General features: G+C 36.5%; 1 protein-coding gene across 2 annotated transcripts in view; it reads right to left on the bottom strand.

The window, feature by feature from the left end:
- Window positions 1–1,524: 1,524 nt before the first annotated feature.
- The window catches only part of sh3bp5b (SH3-domain binding protein 5b (BTK-associated)), a 33,199-nt gene continuing 13,378 nt past the window's right edge, over window positions 1,525–21,345 (bottom strand). The window contains exons 1-9 of one of the 2 annotated variants that reach the window (XM_051865854.1): window positions 19,791–20,103; window positions 18,915–18,977; window positions 16,604–16,732; window positions 8,189–8,353; window positions 7,981–8,111; window positions 5,894–5,936; window positions 5,231–5,450; window positions 3,424–3,735; window positions 1,525–3,045 (exon numbers count right to left, since the gene is read on the bottom strand). In XM_051865854.1, coding sequence (XP_051721814.1) covers window positions 2,843–3,045; window positions 3,424–3,735; window positions 5,231–5,450; window positions 5,894–5,936; window positions 7,981–8,111; window positions 8,189–8,353; window positions 16,604–16,732; window positions 18,915–18,977; window positions 19,791–19,871 — 1,347 coding nt within the window. In that variant the 5' untranslated portion in view covers window positions 19,872–20,103 and the 3' untranslated portion in view covers window positions 1,525–2,842. Of the gene's footprint in view, window positions 3,046–3,423; window positions 3,736–5,230; window positions 5,451–5,893; window positions 5,937–7,980; window positions 8,112–8,188; window positions 8,354–16,603; window positions 16,733–18,914; window positions 18,978–19,790; window positions 20,104–21,345 lie in introns of those variants that run through there. The other variant, XM_051865855.1, reaches the window with a different exon arrangement.

Here is a 21,345-nt window from a genome sequence, read left to right as displayed (position 1 = left end):
TCAGACATTATCACATTTCTATAGTAGAATTACCTTGGTAACTCTACAAAAACAAGTTTTTATTATATAACAATAACTAACAACTACTTTTTACAGCATTTATTCTTGGTCAATTTCTAGATATTTACATTCATCCATTTGGCAGGTGCTCTTATCCAAAACAACTCACAATGTATTCAAGGTTTATATTGTGGCTGTGTGTGTGTTACCTGGGAATTAAACCTATGAAATTGGTAGCGCCATGCTCTACCATAGGCCTATATTTTAATTTACACTGCCATTCAAAAGTTTGGGGTTAGTAAGTGTTTTTTGAGAAGAAAACAATTATTTTATTCAGCATGCATCAAATTGATCAAAACTAACCAGTAAGGACATTTATAATATTGCAAAAGATTATTTCAAATAAATGCTGCTCTTTTTAACTTTCTATTCATCAAAAGAAATAAAAAATACTGAGGGAAAAAAAAAAAAGTACCACGTGTCCACAAAAATATTAAGCAGCACAACCGTTTATCATTATCGATATATTTCTTGAGCACCAAATCAACATTTAGAATGATTTCTGAAGGACAATGTGACACTGAAGACTGGAATAATGGCTGCCATCACAGGAATAAACTATATTAAAATATATATTTTTTTTAAATCTTACCGACACCAAACTTTTTAATGTATGTGTATTTATATCCACAGCATGCCACCGATTGATCCTAACTTGCATTTAACCCGGAAAATATCTTTTTTGTTATTTTTCATTCAGACAAGAAAGTAGAGAGATTTTACGGAAGGTGAAGTAGAAAGGTGAGGGGGGGACAGGGGTCGAAAAAGACAGCGAGCCGGTGTAGTGACAAATTGGGTCCCCCCCAAAATCGGGTCTCCATTATGACCCTATAAATTGCTTTTAATAGGTACTCTCTTTAGCGCCTGTTTACAATTCCTACAAAATCATGTTATAATAAATGCTGTTTCAATTACTTTACAATGATCATTTATGTCTGTATTAGTTAGCTTATGTACTAGCATAGCATACAGTTACCTGATTAGCCTGATAGTTTATACATGCATTTGCACTTATCCTACATGTATTCACAGTCATCTATAATGTAATTATGTGTGTTAAATGTCCTAATATTTCAGTTATAAAGAACAAAATTAATGCTGTTCAATTATTCACTCAATAGACTATTAGAATTATTATTTATTAATTAACAGTTAATCAAGTGTACGAAATTACGTTCAATTGGTTTTATTATGCACTATTTGTTTTCTTACACATTATATAGTAAGATATGGTATTTTAAATTAATATCATTCGTATATACTTAGGATAATCATTAACTGACAGTTTTTCGGATACCCGATTTCGAGGGAGGACCTGAGTTGTCATGATGACACTGGTACTCAAATTCAGGTCAGCCGAAGCGGAACGGCGCTACATGTCGGAGCTTTGCACACGAGGTTATCGACTCGGTCTCAGACACGGAAAATGTTTTAGGGCAGTGACTGGACTTAACTGACTACTAATTATGCAGTAGGTATCATTTTATTTAAGTCTGAAAACAATTACACAAGCTTTGTAAACAACGAAAGACTAAACGCCATTAATCACTTAAATACTTATACAAGGTTTCTTTTCTTACCATCGGTTCTCAAAACTGCAACAGACAGAACAAATGGGAGGAGAACATTTGAGAAGGCAAAAAAAAGATGAGACACAAGGTCACACACAAAAAAAAAAAAAAAAAAAAACACACCCTAACGACTAGACCTGAAGCTGTGCCATCTGTTTCGAAATCAGTGGCTACTGCACAACACACAACAAGCTGGATGGAGCATTCAGTAATTTTCTACTTCATCAGTGCTGTATGTCCCCCACCGAGACCCATCAAATGATTCCCATAACCCTTCTGCCCCCGTTCAGAACAGTGCAAGTACAGTAGCTCCAGCTTTGTTTATGCTACTTTCTGAACCAGTCTTCCACAAAGCCATTGTGAATCTCTTTCTATTGCTCTTTTTATATTGAAAACGATGATCATTCTTTATGTAGAGAGAAAAATGGGGCAGCATGCACACTGTCCACCCATGTAGGGAAGCTCACGCTTTTGGCTTGTGAAGGAAGGTGAAAGTGACCTGTACGGATCAGCTTGTATCTGCTGCAGGTCTCTGGATGACATTGAGAAGGTGACCTGCAGCTGGCTGGCTTCACTTCCTCATGAGTCACAATGCAGCACAGAAGTTCCTCAGAAGATTTTGCATCCTTTTTTAAGAGTTTATGAAGGACATGCAGGTGAGTCTGTTCATGTGCAGATGTCCTAGATATACATTAACTCAAATGGTTGTAACATTATACTGCCACACAAATGACTCTGTATATTTTCCATGACAGTTACACAGGTTTTAAAGACAACAAGTGGCAAATCTACAGCATAACTACTCTCTTGTGGATTTCTTAAGTCTAAAGACAAGTACATCTTAATTAACAAGTGCTAATGTCATCCTTAAGTGTCTTCAGACTCTTTAGATCTTGACTGGAACATGTGGGAATGTTAATCTCACAACTGATGCATTTTATAGAGAGATTTGTCTTCTTTTCAAAGCTTAACCCAGTCCTATGCCCCTTCAAATGGCAGATTCGTCTCCTCAGCACATCGTGTCAAGGGTTGCTTTTCTCACACCTGTGAGATTGAGTGAAAGTTCAGTCTGAGAGATGGTGGAGCATTCTAGACAGTGAGAGAAATGGGCTGGGATGACACTGAAGTGGAGGATGGGTGGCTGCCAGTGCCTCTCGATAGCACACAGAATGTGGATGAATACATCAACGCAGACGTAGCAGCCATTGCGGTCACATCCCATCGAGCAGGATTGTGGATTGCTGAGTCAAACCCAGGGGGTCTCGGCCAACGTTTTTCCTGCTTTCATTTCGGCTAAGTTTTAGAGATAGCAGGCGGAAACGGCTATCCAGGCCAAAGGTTGTTTTGATGTTGCTGATGCTATTGTTATTGAGAACGTTGTCCAGTATGGCCTCTGCACCTTCTGCTCTGTCACCTGTACACAATGAAGCTGATTAATCAACCACAGTAATTAAAGAGCAAAATATTATTATTATTATCATCATCATCATCATCATCATTTACATTTACGTATTTTCTCAGTTCATGCATTTCAGTCTTGCTTTAAAAACATCACATTTTAACAGATAAATTTGTTTTGCACTTATTTACGCACTGAAAAGCCACCCAGTTATCCATCAGTGAGATTAATGAAACCCTCTAGAGGGCACAGGTGCAAGCAGGCAGGAAAGCAAGAAAAATGGCATCGTCCCACAGGAGAAACAAGAACAATCCTTAATACAATCCCTCACATGCAAGTGCAGCATTATTTGGGTCCCATCCATCAACGCAAACACATCTAAGAATATCTCACCTCTCTCTAGGTCACACTCGGGAGAGGAGGCGCCGCTGCATTCGCTGCGTGGGCCGAGGATGGGAGACATCAGGCTAAAATCAGACAAAGAGACGGTGCTGGGCAGGTCCAGACTGCAGGGGCGAGAGGAGGGGGTGGGGGAGGTGGAGGTTGGAGAGCCAGAGGAAAAGGAGGATGAGGAGGAGAAAGGGCAAGGCAAGTCCAGAGGGCTGTTCGGCCCAGAACTGAAGCTACTGTTGGACTGAGTCTCAGAGTCTTCCTCTGACATGGCACTCGTGCTGTAGTTTTCATCCTCGTAGGACCCAGATGCCACTGCAAGAAGACATAAAGGAAATATCAGATTCTGAAACATGTAGGTGGTCAGGCTTGTTTTGAACTTGTTTTGACTTTTTGCTAAATGTACTTAATAGACACAGAAATAAAACCTTTATATCCAAAGGTTTTTGAAATTAAAGGATTAGTTCACTTTAAAATGAAAATTACCCCGATTTACGCACTCTCAAGCCATCCTAGGGGTGTATGACTTTCTTCTTTCAGACGAATACAATCAGAGCTATATAAATAAATATCCTGATGCTCCCAAGCTTTATAATGGCAGTGAATGGAAACCACCTGTTTGAAGCTCAAAAAAAGTGCATCCATCCATCATAAACGTACTTCACACAGCTCCGGGGGGTTGATAAAGGCCTTCTAAAGCAAAGCGATGCGTTTTGTGTAAGAAAAATATCCATATTTAACACGTTATAAAGTAAAATAACTAGCTTCCAGCCAAATGGATTCTACTTGCATCTAAAGCATAACGTATAACACAGGATGTAGCATAGTACCAGTAGTACGTTGCGTAAGTTACGCTTTAGACAAAAGCAGAATCCGTTTGGCCGGAAGCTAGATATTTTACTTTATAATGTGTTAAATATGGATATTTTTCTTACACAAACACATCGCTTTGCTTCAGAAGGCCTTTATTAACCTCCCGGAGTTGTGTGGAGTACGTTTTATGATGGTTGGATGGACTTTCTTCAGCTTCAAACAGGTGGTCTCCATTCACTGCCATTATAAAGCTTGGGAACATCAGAGTGATTATTAATATAACCCTGACTGTATTCGTCTGAAAGAAGAAAGTCAAATACACCTAGGATGGCTTGAGGGTGAGTAAATCATGGGGTAATTTTCATTTTAAAGTAAACTAATCCTTTAATGAACCACATGAAACCGTCTTAATCAGGTCTTAATCTGAATCAGGTTCAAAAGAAAAAAATAAATGGTTTCAGAATGACATGAGAGTCAAAAAAATAAATAAATAAATAATACAATAAAATCTCATTTCTCAAAATCTCAACAGTTTGTCAAAAAAAGTAGTAAGAGTTGTTTTAAGATAAGAGCCTAAGGAGTGGCAGACAGCATTAACCGCCGTGCTTAACCTTCCATTTCTCTATCCTGAAAAGATCTATAAAAGATCAATCTCACACAGTATCTCTGCAGTACTGTTAAAGGAAAAGGACACTGCAGTGCATCTACTTGGCTTGTTACACAAAGATCTATACTACACGCAAGCTCTTCGAAAAGGGTAGAAAAATCCTAGAATACTGAATTGTCCCGAATAAAACTTAAAAACCATTTGAAATTAAATTTATTTCCCTTCACTCTGTCTGGCATCTTGAATGAAATTTGTTGCAAAGCATTCTGGGAATGGGGCCTTAAAAGGCAGCGTAATTTTGCAGCCTACTGAGCATCCATGATGCCTAGAGTACTGTCTAGATACGTTGCATAAAGAGTTACTGCGTAATACAAAATAATCTGGACTCACTTGATATTCCATCAGACTCCATTTTGAAGGCAGTTAAGTCTTCACCAATGACACCATCACCCTCTGCACCCACGCCTCTCTCCCGCGGGCCTATGCCACAGGAACGTCTGCGCTCATGGATCTCATCTGAGATCATCTCCAGGTTCCTGAGGGCTGATTTATATTCCCCTTTAGCCTGCGTCAGCTTGGCCTGGAGATCATCCACATTCTTCTTCAGTTGCTTAAGAGAGAAGGACAAAAAACTGAGTTGACATTAAACAAAATACGGAAGTAACATGGAAGCATGGCCTAAAATAGATAAAGGACAGAAAAACACAGGTAAATAGATTAAATTATAAAAACATTGTTAAATGCCTAAAAAAAAAAAATAAATAATATTTTCTGTATTAATATATATATGAGAAGATTTTTTTTAGAATATTTAATATTAAATCTTACTCCAATGGCAATGTTTCCCTTGTTTTAAGCAATAACCTTTCAAAAGTTCTTAAATTTTATTCTTAAAACAAGATCATTTTTTTTGTAAATGTTACATTTTTAAAAGATTTTTAGATATTCATATTTTTTTTTTAATATTATAAAATGACTACAAATGATCTTTTTGCAGAGTGTATTTAGCACTTATAAATGATATAGATGTTATAGATGTTGCATGATAAGTACCTCAAGCTGCAAGTAATATTTTGCCTTCATTTCAAAGTAGGGCCTGAAAAAGAGAGTGAGAAAAAAGTGATTAGAGCTACTGTACTGTAAAGGCCTATAAATAGCATCTTACATATCACCATGGCAACTGTTCACATATGCAGATACATTAATCAAATGATGAGAGACAAGATTAACAGGGTTCGGTGATAGAGTTGAGCCAGCTGAGTCACCATCACATGTGAGAAATCCACCTAAAAGGCTCCCCACTGATATTTATGGGTTTAACTTGAGTGTAGTCTCACAGTCGGCTGACTCATCATAAACTAATTACGAGCATAAACAGCCTACTAAGAACGAAAAATAGTATCTGACTGACAAATAAACTGACCGACCCAGTTTGTTTTTTGTTTTGACACCTTAAGACCATAAACATACTCTACGAGAATAGACAAATCACAGACGTGAACAATTAGCCAATGCATTGCAAGTGCGCAGTCACCTTTTATTGTTTCATTCTGTGGCAGCAACATTTACGTTACATTTATTGAATCGCTTTTATCCAAAGTGACTTAAAGGGTTAGTTCACCCAAAAGAGTTACTCACCCTCGTGTTGTTCCAAACCCATAAGGCTTTTGTTCATCTTCTGAACACAAATGAAGATATTTTTAATAAAATCTGAGCCAGTTCTGTACTCTCCATTGACAGTCCATGCAACTACCACTTTGACGCTTCAAAAAGTTCACAAAGAGATTGTAAAACTAATCCATATGTATTGAATGGTTTAGTCCAAATTTTCTGAAGAGACACAATCACTTTCTATGATGAACAGACTAAATTTAGGCTTTTATTCACATATAAACATTGATCAGCGAACAAACAGAAGCTCAACCGAACCTGCTTGATGTGCGAGAACAAACCTCTTGCGGAAGTTCAAACGTGCTGCGTAACACACGAGAATGAACCTCACTGGTTCTCGCATGCGTCAAGCAAACATGCTTGAGCTTCTGTTTACCACAACTGATGTGTGCATTGAATGTTTTTATGTGAATAAAAGTGGTAGTGGAGGGACAGAAATCGCTCAGATTTTATTAAAAAAATATATTTATTTTCGTTCCTTAGATGAACAAAAGTCTTACGGGTTTGGAATAACATGAGGGTGAGTATTTAATGACAGAATTTTTAATTTTGGGTGAACTAACCCTTTAAGCCTTCAAGGCTTACGATTTTACGTGTGTGTTCCATGGGCAGAGCCGTAGCTAGGGTATCCAGGATCCCGGTGCAGTTTGTTGCACAGTAACTCGTTTGGGAGGGCATGGCCCGTGAATAATAGGCTCTACACGATCCCAGACAAAGAATAAGGGTCGTATCTAGCGAAACAATTGGTCATTTTCTAAAAAAAATGATGATGTGCTGTGATGCACCACGCATTACGTAATCATGTTGGAAAGATCACGCGTGACGTAGGCAGAAGTACCGCAAAAAACTCCATCTTATTTTCTCCTCCAACTTCAAAATTGTCCGACATCGTTGTTTTACCTTTTTTTATAAAGGCCGTTTGACACTTTCACTTTGTAAACACTTGCTCGGTACTTCCACCTACGTCACGCGTGACCTTTCCAACATGATTACGTAATGCGTGATGCATCGCAGAGCTAGTGCAAGACCAGCATTTGTGGTTAAAAAGTATATAATTTTTATTTTTTTTGAAAATGGCAGATTGTTTCACTAGATAAGACCCTAGATCTTTGGACCTTCAACCCGTTGGTCCCCATTGAAGTCCACTATATAGAGAAAAATCCTGGAATGTTTTCCTCAAAAACCTTAATTTCTTTTCAGCTGAAGAAACAAAGACATAAACATCTTGGAATACATGGGGGTGAGTAAATTATCATGAAATTTTAATTCTGAAGTGAACTAATTCTTTAACTATGACAACAAAGTAAAACCTACAGTCCCCATAAATATACAACATAGCAACCATCCACTGACTGTTTGAGGATCCTTGTGCCATTTCTGTGTGCAATATGCATATTAAGTAAAGACTATTACTAGCCTAAATGGTTTCACTGAATGCTTGTGTGTTTGACAAATTAATTGGTGCATACTTAGACTTGTTGATGGTGCGTTTGAGCTTCTTCTCCAGCTGTTTCATTCGGCTCATGGCGGCAGTGTATTTGGCGGCGGTCTCCTTGTGCAGTAGCTCACTGCGTGTTTTTATCTGCTCTGCCTCCATCACCTATAAACCAAAACAAGGATGTTTAAGTATTTCCTGGTACACCTCATTCTACCATCCCACAACTTCGCATTACTCACTCGCTGTGTTGCGTGATTTAGCATCTCCTGCCAGGCCGAGTCAAACTGCCTCTTGTCGTCCTCCAACAGCCTCTGTTCAGCCAGGGCGATGGTCTCTTTGGCCGCCCGCAGTACCTCCGTGGCCCTTTGGAAGTCTTGCGTGGATCTCTGTGCTTCCAGCTGAGTCTAGGGAACAGGTAGAGGGCAATTACATAAACAGTGCAATGCCACAGTAAACAACATTGTGGATTATCCATGAAGCAATCAGTGCAAGAGATGAAGAAACTTTACTCATGCACAGAACGTCCTGTATGGTGACATATTAAAGTAACCCTTGAACTTCCTTTATGGAGAATTAAAGCAAGCCATGCTAAATCTGTCCAAAACATAATCCTTTCCCATTCCTTCACTTTTGAACTCTAATCTCCACATTACTCCCACTGACAGAAAAAGCCTGCAGAAACCTCTTAATGACTCAGTCTACTTAGCCAAACAAAACAGGATCAGTTTCTCAACCAACGGCAATGAGGCAGTTTTACTCTTTGAAGAGATTTACAGCATAGACAGATCATTTAACAGAAATTAACCCAGAAATTTAGAGAAAATCATACTGTTCATTATACCAGTAATTCATTTGAAGTTTACATTCTGCATTTATGCAGAATATTGCTTACTCTCTCTATCTACAGTATCCATCTATCAACACACACATACACAAACACATGTAAAACATTATATGGTGCCCTTTGAAATGACAATTACATTTATTATACTGGTAAAGAGCAGTGTGAACATTCATGTGACTATCACGATAAAACAACATTCTGGATATGTCTGTCACCCAGTGAAGGTGATATACATCTCTACTATAAGACCTTGAATGCTACAAGACTCAAAACTGAATGTGCACTGTATCAAACACTGTAAATGGCAGTCCCATGGATATGCAGTAATCCCAGAGATAATCTTCTACCTTTCCTCCAATCTGTCCTATTATAGTCTTTCATTCTTCATTTGAGACAGCTCAATATTTTTTCTTTTCCCTTTTCTCCATCCCTTCTTCACTCACACACAGGCTATTTTTAGCTCAGGCTTCAAAGTTGACGTGATGCTGCCGCATTGCCATGAAGAGCTGACAGCAGGGGATCACTGCAGATGGCAGGACAGACCTCCAATCCACCCAGGAAAAGACACAGAAGGATGGAAGGACTGGTGTAGCAAGTATAAATAAAATAAAATAATATTGAGGCATCATTAGCAATTATATTTTAGTGTGTGAACACAAAACATAAAAAGACAACAATCAAGCTATATATTAAAGGGTTAGTTCACCCAAAAATGAAAATTCTGTCATTAATTACTCACCCTCAGCTTGTATCAAACTGTCAAAGTCACGCCCCCAGTGGTGAACCATTAAAGTGTCGAAACACTTATGACGTAACGAAGCCTCGTTTACTGAAATCACGTGACTTTGGCAGTTTTATACACGCTCCGAACCACTGATTCGAAACAAAAGATGTTTTGAAACAAAAGCAGTGTTTTGAAATGGCCCATCACTAGATATTGTTGAATAAAGTCGTTATTTTGGGGGGTTTTTTGCGCACAAAAAGTATTCTCGTCACTTCTTAACATTAAGGTTGAACCACTGTAGTCACATGAACTGTTTTAAATACATCTTTAGTAGCTTTCTGGGCATCTGAAAGAGTTAATTATCTTGCTGTCAATGCAGGCCTCACTGAGCCATCGGATTTTATCAAAAATATCTTAATTTGTGTTCCGAAGATGAACAAAGGTCATAAGGGTGTGGAACGACATGAGGGCAAGTAATTAATTACTGAATTTTACTTTTTGAGTGAACTAACCCTTTAAGGTCACTGAAGATAGCAAGACAGTAAAAGACACGGAAGGATAGAAGGGCTGGTGTAGTAAGTTGTATAGTAAAGTAAAGTAAAGTAAAATAAAATAAAAAATCTTGAGGCGTTATTAGCGAGTATATTTTAGTGTGTGAACATAAAACAAAAAGACAACGATCAAGCTATAAGGTCTTTGAAATGGTCAGTACTCTTAAGAATTCAGCAGAAGTCAAAACTTCAGAAGCTTTCATGTTCATGCAGGGAAAAACTTGTTAAAATATTCATTCAAATTACACTCAGAGGTACTCTGAGGTTTAAAGTTATTTCCTGAGGAGTAGCATGTTAATACTGCTTCAAATCAGTTCCATAGCAAAGTGAGGCAGTGAAATAAACCACATCTAATATTTAACAAGCTGCACAAAAATCATCTGATTTAATCATTTTTGATGTGATTTAAGTTCAGGGAACTTTTACACAGAGAAGCTGATTATTAACTTTACTGGAATTAAATGGACAGAAAAAGTACTTCTCTTTGTTTATGGAAAAAATCTTATTGCATCAAAGAACTCCAGTTTTAATCAAATTCTGACCAAAAATAATGCAGAGACAGCCTCATTATGAGATGTTTTGGGTCCATGGTGACCCAGCTGACATGCTTTTTGATGTCATTAACCAATTGTCCTTGTTCTGGCTTAAAAAATAAAGTCTTTTGCAATGCATTTGTACATCTCCTTTGACTGGCATAAAAACAAGCTCATTTGTGACTGTTTTTGGCCTGGAGATAACCCCTCACAAGACTAATGCTTTTATTGCTTCAACGCACACTGGGCTACTGGGACTTCGAACTTAAATGTGAGACTAAAGAGTTTCTTATCAAATGTTTCTGTAGCAGAAAGTAAACCTTGAACTGAATTAGGGCCAAAAATACATTTTCTACACAATAAAACACATTTTCTACACAATACAACTACCAATACATTCTCATTAAAAAACAAAGTGTAGCTTAATCTTGTGATAAATATAGCCATTATGAAATTCTTTAAAGCTTACTGACTGAAGGCAGAAGGCAGCAAAGGGGTTATGACTCAAACTGATTTCAATAAATCTGCTTTGGTGCCATGCAGTCACCTTTAAACATCTATAGCAGTTTACCACCAAGAAAGTACACGTTCAACCAAACAAGCACACATACAGTCCATTCCCAATTCTCCAACAGAGGTCACAAGGGCTCCTGCAAATGGACACAATTTTCACCTCAGTACTCTGGTTTATTAACTTCCTACCAACACATATGCCATGTGATGATGGGTACAGGACAAATAATCAATCAGAAAAGAGAGGGAAAGAGGACAGACAGCCGTGAATGTGATAAAAGGCATTAACAAGCATCCCTCCTGATTCACAGCCAAACATTGCAGAACATTATCTGAGGGGTTTCACTGTTAAGCCTCAGTATGACTCAATGTTTGACTGCCAAAATGATGCAATAAAGCTGACAAACAAATTTTCCCCATATAACAAGGCAACAGGGAACCACATTTCACACTGTTGCCAACAGCTTTTCATAGTTGTTAGAAGGACCAAACCATCCAAGAAAGACTCATGGTCAAAGGCAAAGGTCCATTAATGCTACATAAGGATTCAGGATCATTAGGGGAAAGAAATGATAAATGTAATGCTCAGTAAATGTAACACTGGTAATAATTCAATGTACAATGCATGTGCAATTCAATCCTCTACCCAAAATAATCAAGTTTCAGTAATGACTGACACAGATATAAAAATAAATAAATAAATAAATAAAAGTTGAATCTTACATAAAAAAATAAATAAATAAATAACTTTTCTGGCCTGATTTGATAACATTATCATAAAAATGTTGCGATGATGCCATTTGTATGAATGCAACGCATTCCTGTAGTTCAGTGGAAACATCTGTCTTTTAAAAATGTCTCTTTGGGGTTTTAAGTTGGGTTATATTAAAAGACGTATTTTCATTTTCACTATGAACCCAGCAAACAGGGAATGTTCTTAGAATTCACCTAATGTTCTGACAAGGTTTCTCTCAAAGTTATGAACAGTCTTCCAATTATGTTAATAGAACATTTGTTCAGAGTTATCTGGTTTTTAATAATGTTCACAAAAATATTTATACATCATTCATGGAATGTTTCTACAGAAAGCAAAGTTTAGTTAGATGTTCGTCTAATGTTTTATAAATGTTACTACTTTTTTTACAACATTTATATATAAAAAAAAAAAAAAACTGGACGTTTGGAAAACATTCAGAAATGAGAATAATAGCAAAATGTTCTTAGAACATATTTTTGTTAGCTGGGAATGCTTCATAATGTTGAGGATGTTTACGCATAAAATACATAAATTCTTATTATAAAGCTTTTTACTTACCAAGCAACATTGGCCTTTGTGTAGGGCCTACTATTAGTCTAATTGTATCAAACTCAATTAATACATTTATGTCATGGGTAATAACTGCTAATACGCTCTCAACATCAACAATATTTGAGGCTAAATTTCAAAGCTTTAAACTAAACATTTTCTGAACAAATGAACCTTATTTTTAATTATCCCAAGACAGTATACAACCAGGAAAAGCACAAATATTGCAATAATACTGGCCTAACTGGCTAAACACATGGTCACATTTAAGACATCTGAGGTAGTCATAAAGCTTAAGAATTTATATTCGAACTACCCATATTTTTATAAGAAGGCTGCAGTGGCACTCTGAGAGAGTTCGATGACACCAACACATAGCTGCAGGTGTTTTAGCTGTGCCGCCCATCTGACAAGAGCGGTACCCGCTTCACAAACTAAAATGCTGAGTGAGACCGTTGAAATTATTATTAGACATGACAAATCGGCAGCATAAAGGTCCTTCCCTGTGTTCAAGTGTGCTCTGAGGACACATCACAGCAAAAGGGTTTCCCTTGTCTTCTAAAACAGAGCAGTTCAGTGTTATACCTAGACGGAGTCTAACGTTCACAGCACAAGAGTTGGTACTCATTTTCCACACTCTACATTGTGGTTATATAATGATTACCTAAACATGAGGCTAGCAAATCATTATGCAAGTTATTTACATGCAAAAGTCTAAAAGGTACAATAGCAAAAACAGCCTGTTTAATTCTTAGGATCAGAGAAATAAACAGACTGGTTTTGCTACTGTAACATTAAGATCTCTATATGTACACTATCATTCGAGAGTTTAGGTTCAGTACGTTATTTTTTAATTAATGCTTTTATTAGGCAAGTATGCATTAAATTTGATCAAAAGTGACATTAAAGACTGTTACAAAAATTATATTTAAAATAAATTATGTTCTTTTGAACTTTCATTCATCAAAGAATTTCATTCATCCTAAATCCTGTATCATGGTTTCCACAAAAATATTAAGCAGCACAACTGTTTTCAACATATTAGAATGATTTCTGAAGGATCGTGTGACAGTGAAGACTTGAGCAATGGCAGCTGAAGATTCAGCTTTGCCATCACAGGAATAAATTAAATTTTAAAATATATTCAAATAGAAAAGATCTCTTTTGTAATAATATTTCACAGTATTATTGTTTTTACTATATTATTTGTCAAATAAATGCAGCCTTGGTGAGCATGAGAAAACCGTGCCGGCAGTGTAAATGGCCAAAACAACACTGGACCAAATTGACTTTCAAAAAAAAAAAAAATCTTCTTTTGTATTCTGCAGAAGAAAGTCAAAGATTTGGAATAAAATGAGGGTGAATAAATTATGACAATTTTCCTTTCTGTGTGAACTATCCCTTTAATGCAACCAAAATAATGGTGGTAAAAAAAACGCAACTTCGTTCATTTAATTCGCCTTTTCACGGCTCTTGATAATGCTGAAGTCTTCACAAATCATATTTTACAAGCATACTGGAAGAGCATTAAACAGCAGGCAGAAAACTGATGTATATATGAGTGTATATGAGAATGAGTATGTGTGTGCATTATTCAGAAGAGCTCTTAATGAGAAATGTGTTCTGAATTATTAATATGTGAACAGTTCTGAAAAAATTTCCATCCTCGAATCAGCAGACCAGTCATACATGGTTCCTGCATTCATTATACCTCATCACTGATTCCATCTAAACTCCAGAGTCTTCAACTGCCTTCAGAGCTAAAAGATTCTGACAACTGCTGAAGCCTTGTGATCCAGTTTGATGGTTGTATAAGTGTAAACTAGACTGTGAAGTGGGTCATTCTAAATGCAGAGTGCAAATAAGAAATCACATTTGTATGTGAAAATATACTCTCCTGCTAGATGAACAAGATGTTTTAACTTCTTAAAGTTATAGTATGGTTTCATGGTTTATCAAACTGACACTTTTCTGATCTGTGATATGCTAGTCAGCTGCTTCTCTGAATATAGCACATATAAAAATATAAAGAAAAAAGGATGTTGTCTTGCAGAAGTGATTTCAAACAAAGAACAAGCTCAGAAGAAAAAAAATTTGTTCTAAATGTAACATTTGAATTAGGGGGGATTTCCACTGATGCTTACGAAAAATAAAAGTGGCAAAAGAGGTCATAAGTGGTTATTTGAAATGCTTTTCTAAATATACTGGTGGAAATTAAGGGGGAGACTGTCAAGAGACACAGTGCAGGGGTGGGGGGAGAGAGAGACATGGCAAACTGCAGAGACAGGAAACGGTTAAAGCTTCACTGCAGTCAAGTGTTCACTGCAGAGAGACAGTACAGAAGAGAGAGAGAGAGAGAGAGAGAGAGAGAGAGAGAGAGAGAGAGAGACAGAGAGAGAGACAGGAGGGACTGACCATGCAGTGTAAAGCCTGACATCTCTGTTACATATCTGATAACCATAAATGTTACAGTCTTGCTCTTCTGGGAATTTGGGTCAAAATATCTTGACCTCAAAAACAGATATTACATAAAATGGTACATCAAGCAAAGATCAATTATAAAGATTATTAATATTATTACTAATAATAGTCATCATCATCATTGTCAAATGGCATTAAAAAAAAAAAAAAAAGTACAGCAAGCAAATGTTAATTATAAATAATTTTAAAGATGATTCTTATTTCAATAATAATAAAAATAGCATAATTGAGCATCAAGTAAAGATTAATAATAATAATAATAATAATAATACTACACATACATAGCATGATTGTACATTAAGCAAATATTAATGTAATTATGATAATATTAATATTTTAATATTAAAATATATTATTAATAATAATAATAATAATAATAATAATAATAGGCATATTTGTGCATCAAGCAATGGTTAATAATAATAAAAGGCATGCTTGTACATAAAGCAAAGATTCATTATAAATATTAATCATATTATTAGTAGTTGTAGTAGTAAGTAAGCCTAAATTCAACCTGTTCATCATATAAATCAATCGTGCCTCTTCAGAAAATGTGGACTAAAGCACTAGATTAATATGGATTAGTTTTACAACTTTGAAAGCATCAAATGGATGAATGGACTGTCAATGGAGGGACAGAAATCTGTCAGATTTCATCTAAGATATCTTCATTTGTGTTCAGAAGATGATCAAAAGTCTTATGCGTTTGGAACGACATGAGGGTGAGTACTTAATGACAGAATTTTCATTTTTGGGTGAACTATCCCTTCAATAATAATAATCGCACACTTTTGTTAGTACATTTTGAGGAGTTTTCCCCCCAACAGAAGCAGTTTATCATAGACGATGTAGCATAATGCATGACAAAACACTTTTCGCTAAGAGGCAACTGGTGTTTCAAATTAGAATATCCTGTCAGTATAAAAGTTCATCCTTCAGAAGAACAAAGACAGTTTAAACCAGTTTAAATGAATCATCTCCACATTTCTCATTATAAAGGAGCTTGACAACCAGAAGGGACTGTTTCCATAAAAACACTTCTGTTTGTCCCTGAGGAGAACAATAACTAAGGGCACATCGCTCTCCTTCACCACCAAGGCAACTGAAGAAAATCAAGTGCTTTGTCAGTGAAATTAAATAGGCCACTTACAATTCTTCCTTCATGGAGTGAAAAGCATAAAACTCCTAAACTATATTGCCCCAGTTTCAGAGCGGGTCAACACTCCTGTTGTTACTGATTCAGTCAAATAAAGTTTACCAAGTGTTGTATAAATCTGAGGAACTTTGCCTTTATAAGTCAAAGAAAATGAGACATTTTACTACACCCCCTCCCCCCCCCCCCAAACGCACCAACTGCAATGCACTAACTGAGATAAACTGATAATCTTCTCTTAGAATAGCACAGGCCTTTGAGAAAAGGGAACCGAGATTTGAGTGTTTAAACATTCGCTCTCTCTCAGCAAAGTCTTTTATGCCTCGTTGAATGAAGCCAGCCACCTGTGACAGATCTACAGTTAATGCTACTGTGCCATCCAGCTCATAGCAGATAACAAGCTGATAGCACAAGAGTCTCCAGAGAGGGATAAAAGAAAACACACCGCAGACAAAATGGTGGAGTGCCAACTACAAACAGATGCTGTGTGGGTGAAGTTGGCTTTAGGAAGATAATATTGGGTTCTTGTTTGGATTTTCTTGGCCTCACCTGGCGTGCCACCCGCCTGGCCTCCCAGTACGGTTTTGATTCCTCCACCGCTTTCCCAATCTTCTTCACCAGCTCGTCCAGCTTTAAAGTGGCTTCCACCAGCACAGAACGAAACTTCTGCCTGGCATCCTAGAGACGGACCAAACATGAACAATCAAATGGATGCGTTTAGGGATACACAATATATCAGTATTTCGGTAACCAGCAAATATTAGAGAATTTTTTTAATCGAATCTGTTGGTATTGGATATTTAATTGTAATTCACTCATTTTCCCTATTTGTTCACCGTTTTCAACTAAAAACAAAACTTTATGCGTTTTGGCCATTCATTTACACCTGCCTGAAAATGCAAACTTTTGAAAATGATACTGTTATCTTCTCCGTGTAAACTACAAAAACGCGAATCTGTGAAAAGGTGACGTCAAGCGCATGCGTATTACATGTTCAGTCTATAGGCATGTAGTGTTTCTTTACAAAGTGACATCGCCAACTACTGGCCTGGCATGCATAATACAGCGTTTTATATAATTTCAATACAGCATTTCTATTCTGAACATTGTTGATCAAAGGTAACACATAATGCATACCAAAATAAACTATATGCAGAGTTCAGATGGCACAAAAATCTTAATAGAAATTAGCACATTGATCTATGCTGACAACATCTGAAATCAACTGAGTAATTGGAAACACAAGAAAGGTTACCCAACTACATAATTATATTATGTATATAATAAATATTAAACAAGAATTGTACAGTGAAATTACTTTCATTTCAACTTGTCACCGGCATTTGGGTCAACTACTTTGCACATAAAAAGTGCTACACATAAAAGGGGAGTAAAATCAGTTTATCTGTAATCAGATTTGCAAGAAGATCTGTGAAGATGTCTAAAGCACATGGAAAAATATGCTTTTCTCTTGTGTTGTAAACAAGCTTTCTCATAAATGTAATTCAATCGTTATTTTCCATTTATTGCCCATGGCAAAGCAATTAGATTAAATCCCATTCGTCAAAACACAGATTGATTATTTGCAACAGACTCCCATACCAGGAAGAAGAGAACGCCAAGAGTTAAATCTTAAGTCCCCATTGAAGTGCAACATGGCCAGTGACGCAAAAGCAACACTAATTTGTTTGACAGCCAAATAGCTCAATTACGGGATTCTTAGAACAATCATCAGAGTTGGAATGGGTCAAGAAAGTCTGCATAAACAGTGACAACTATTGCTACTGCATGCATTACTGCACTTTCTTAACATTTTGTTAGTACAAAACAATCCAGATGCTTTCCGTTTTGTTTTATGAAGTTTAGAGAAACCCTAATCAATAAAGACTGTCTATAAAAATCTTTACTCCTCTTCCAACTATTAAATTCCTATATAGTTAGCATGTGCCCTACTTTATTCATTTCACCTGCAGGAAACAACTTGCTAATTTGTTCAGTAAGGAAGACTGTGTTTTTGCTTCAGGAGCTAGACTGCCAGAGAAATTGACAAACAGGCAATTTTGAGACCCTTTGAGAAAGTAATTCTCCTTCGGCCTCTGTTTTTGACTCACAATCAGACTACAGACTAGCTAAGTCATTTTATTAAATTATTACATTACAGGACATGCCCAAACAATGAACTCAATGGCATCGGGACAATTCAGTGCGACCAAAGTGACCACATGACAAAAGTCTGACCAGCTAAGTGTGTTTTTGCCTAAACATGTCCTTGTTTACTGCATGCTGTATCTCTGAGATACGTACTTGACTCTGCTAAAAAAAAAAAAAAAAAAAAAATGCTCTGCATAAAAAATTAAAAGTATATGAACGCTAAATATCATATGCCTTATTTGATTTTTTGGATAAAATAAAATGATCCAAACATAAGATCTTTCATCAGCTTTTTTAAGTTTTAAGTGTGTGAAGCACAGAATTCACTTACTGATTTTACTGGATACAAGTTCCAGTCATTTATGGTGCTCAAGGAACACTTAATCTATTGCATAATCCTGACATTATACACATTCTGTTCCTTGGTGTGCTGTGGTACAAAATCCAAACTTAAGACAGGTGATTTCTATTAACAATTTACCAACTTATGTGATTTTAAGAACTGTGAAAACCTGGCAAAAAGAAAATACACATATTATATATAATGTGTGTGTATATATGCATAGAAATGGAAAATTACCACTATCAATAAGCAGTCTAAATTGAAAAGGTATTCATTTATTAATGAAATATATTATATTTATTGTATAACTATTATTTCACCATTCATTCAGTTTAAACTTTTGGATGTTGGATCGTGCAGTCATACCTCAAGCTCAGTTTCACACCTATTGATGTCATCTGTGGACTGATTCAGCTTCTCCAGCTCTCCCTGTGAAGAAAACTCAAGAGTCAGAAATGTTAAATGGACATATCCCAATGAGGGATTCATTTTCATTTGTATCTCATAAACTGCAGTAGCGCAAATAAGTGAGATAAAACTTGGTTGATGCTACAAATGCAAATATATTTAGACCTGTGGAGACCGCTAATAAGCAGCAGGGTTGCCATTTCCGCTTTTTATAATCAACTATACAAATCATAAAGTCGATAAAATATGGACAGTGTCGGGTTGCGATTATTATTAAGCTATTGTTACTTCATAACTGCGAGTTCTTGACATCCAAAGCATAATGAAGCATGATAAACCAGTAATAGCAGCTGTCACTTTATATTCACTAGGCTAGTTTGTTTCCTCAAGTGTAGAGCCTTTTCCCAGAGATTCTTCACATTATGCATTTCAAGTTTATGCTACAATAGATCAAATCAATTGAATCAGGATATTCTCTTTGCGATAGAAAAAAAAAAAAACTGGCGTCGCTTCTTTCAGGCATATTTGTGTGTTTTGTCTGTGCAGGTGGCTTGTTTTTCCAAAAAGATCTGGCAACACTGAATTGGGGCACCAGTGCACTCAGTGCCGCAGACGTCAATAAAAAGCAAGTTGCGGCGAATTAATCAATAATTCCCCTCTCAGTGTCAAGAAGTCAATAACAGGATTAACACGCAGTGTCGCCGATAAGGAAAATGTGATATAAAACCCATCAGTGTGTAAATTAATAAGTGTAGGCTATTTGAAACGATCGCTCTTTTCATATCATTTGATACACTGACATCCCTTTAAGAAAAAATATCAAGGACAATCTACCTGAATTCTCGGGTCTACCTCCTCTTCTTCAGGTGATTCAAATTCTTCATCCGACCTGTTCTCCTTGTCTGAGCTATCCATTTTATTTTATTATCTTGTAAAAAATTAAACAGATGCCCTCCTGTGAGGTGATTTCTAAGTATATGCGTCCGTTAGAGACTAATACACATCAGTCGCCAATATCATTCCCCTGACACTGTCCGGATTCCTCATTTAAAGAAAGAAATGAAGAGACCCACGCGCGTGTCTGAATGCCCGCACACACAGCTGTGCTGTATGGGAGCCGTGAAGACAAGGTGAAGTCTATCCCCGCCCCCTTCTCTTTCACACTGACTCTCTCCAGCTCAACACTTATCGGCAATGAGTGTCAAATTGTTGGCAGTGACAAAAACGCTTTGTCTAAAGACAAAGCACTAGGCTTCAAGTGTTGAACCTGATAAGTGTGCAGGTGTCATTCCACGAAAAATCTTGCCTGTTGTATGCATCATGAATATAAAAACGGAATATAAATATGAATAGCGCTATGTGTTTTATAGGCATTTTCCTGCAAATTAGCAAAAAAAAAAAAAAAAATCCAACTTTGTTTTCTTTCTTCATGAGGATCCCGATCAATGTTCAGAAGATGTCCACGTTTTGATAAAAAAAACAAAAATAAAAACAAATTAAAATAAAATCTGGTATTTTTTTTAAATGTATCATATTTCTCTATATTTATTTCAATTATTATTGTCCCCATGTGTCCAACCATGTTATCATCATAACTCCACATTATTAAAAAGATACCACAAATAAAAAAAATAAAAAATTTTTATAAAGTAATAAAAAAAGTTTATTACTTTATAAGTAGGTTCATCAGTCTGGGACCTTAAAATGTCACTGTTACCAAGATTTTGTACAGTAAACATTATTAAAACCAGGATATAGGAATTTCAGCCTTAAAATCTCTAAGCCCCATGTAGTCTCTTGTCCTTGAGCAAAAAGATAAATGTCAACCTTGTTAGTTTTTTAAGGCACAAATCCAACATAAACAATTTATTAGCACTTGAAGTCCTCAAGGCCTTTAAAAATATGAGGCACCCATTGTGTGGAATGATTTGAGAAAGTTTTCCAAAAACATTAATCATTATCTTCATTTTATAATCATATCACCAATGCCAAAATGTTCTCAAGGCTGTGGGTTAAATGACCAGTATTTGAGATAACATATGGCAGACAAATCTGTTAACCTTCCCAAAACTGACTGACTCACGACATCAAAATATATCATTAAAAAGGCACAGGATGGTTTGACTCGTGATTAAAGGTCATCTGAACTTTATTTGTAGAACACTTCAGGTCTTGATATAGTGTGATATGATAACACTCTAGTTTTGCCTAGATTTGTGACATGAAACTGTTTTACACCACAAGAGGGCAGCTAATGACACAGTGATTGCTGCTTATATATGCTTGTAATGATGATTGACAGGACTGAATGTTCAGGCTCCTCCCGAACCTACGTTTGGAACTACATACACTGATCAGGCATAACATTATGAGCACTGACAGGTGAAGT

The sequence above is a fragment of the Ctenopharyngodon idella genome, chromosome 16 (genome assembly GCF_019924925.1).
Source record: "Ctenopharyngodon idella isolate HZGC_01 chromosome 16, HZGC01, whole genome shotgun sequence".
NCBI lineage: Eukaryota > Metazoa > Chordata > Actinopteri > Cypriniformes > Xenocyprididae > Ctenopharyngodon > Ctenopharyngodon idella.
Note: the sequence above shows the minus strand (reverse complement) of the source record. Positions and strands in the feature narration are given on the sequence as shown.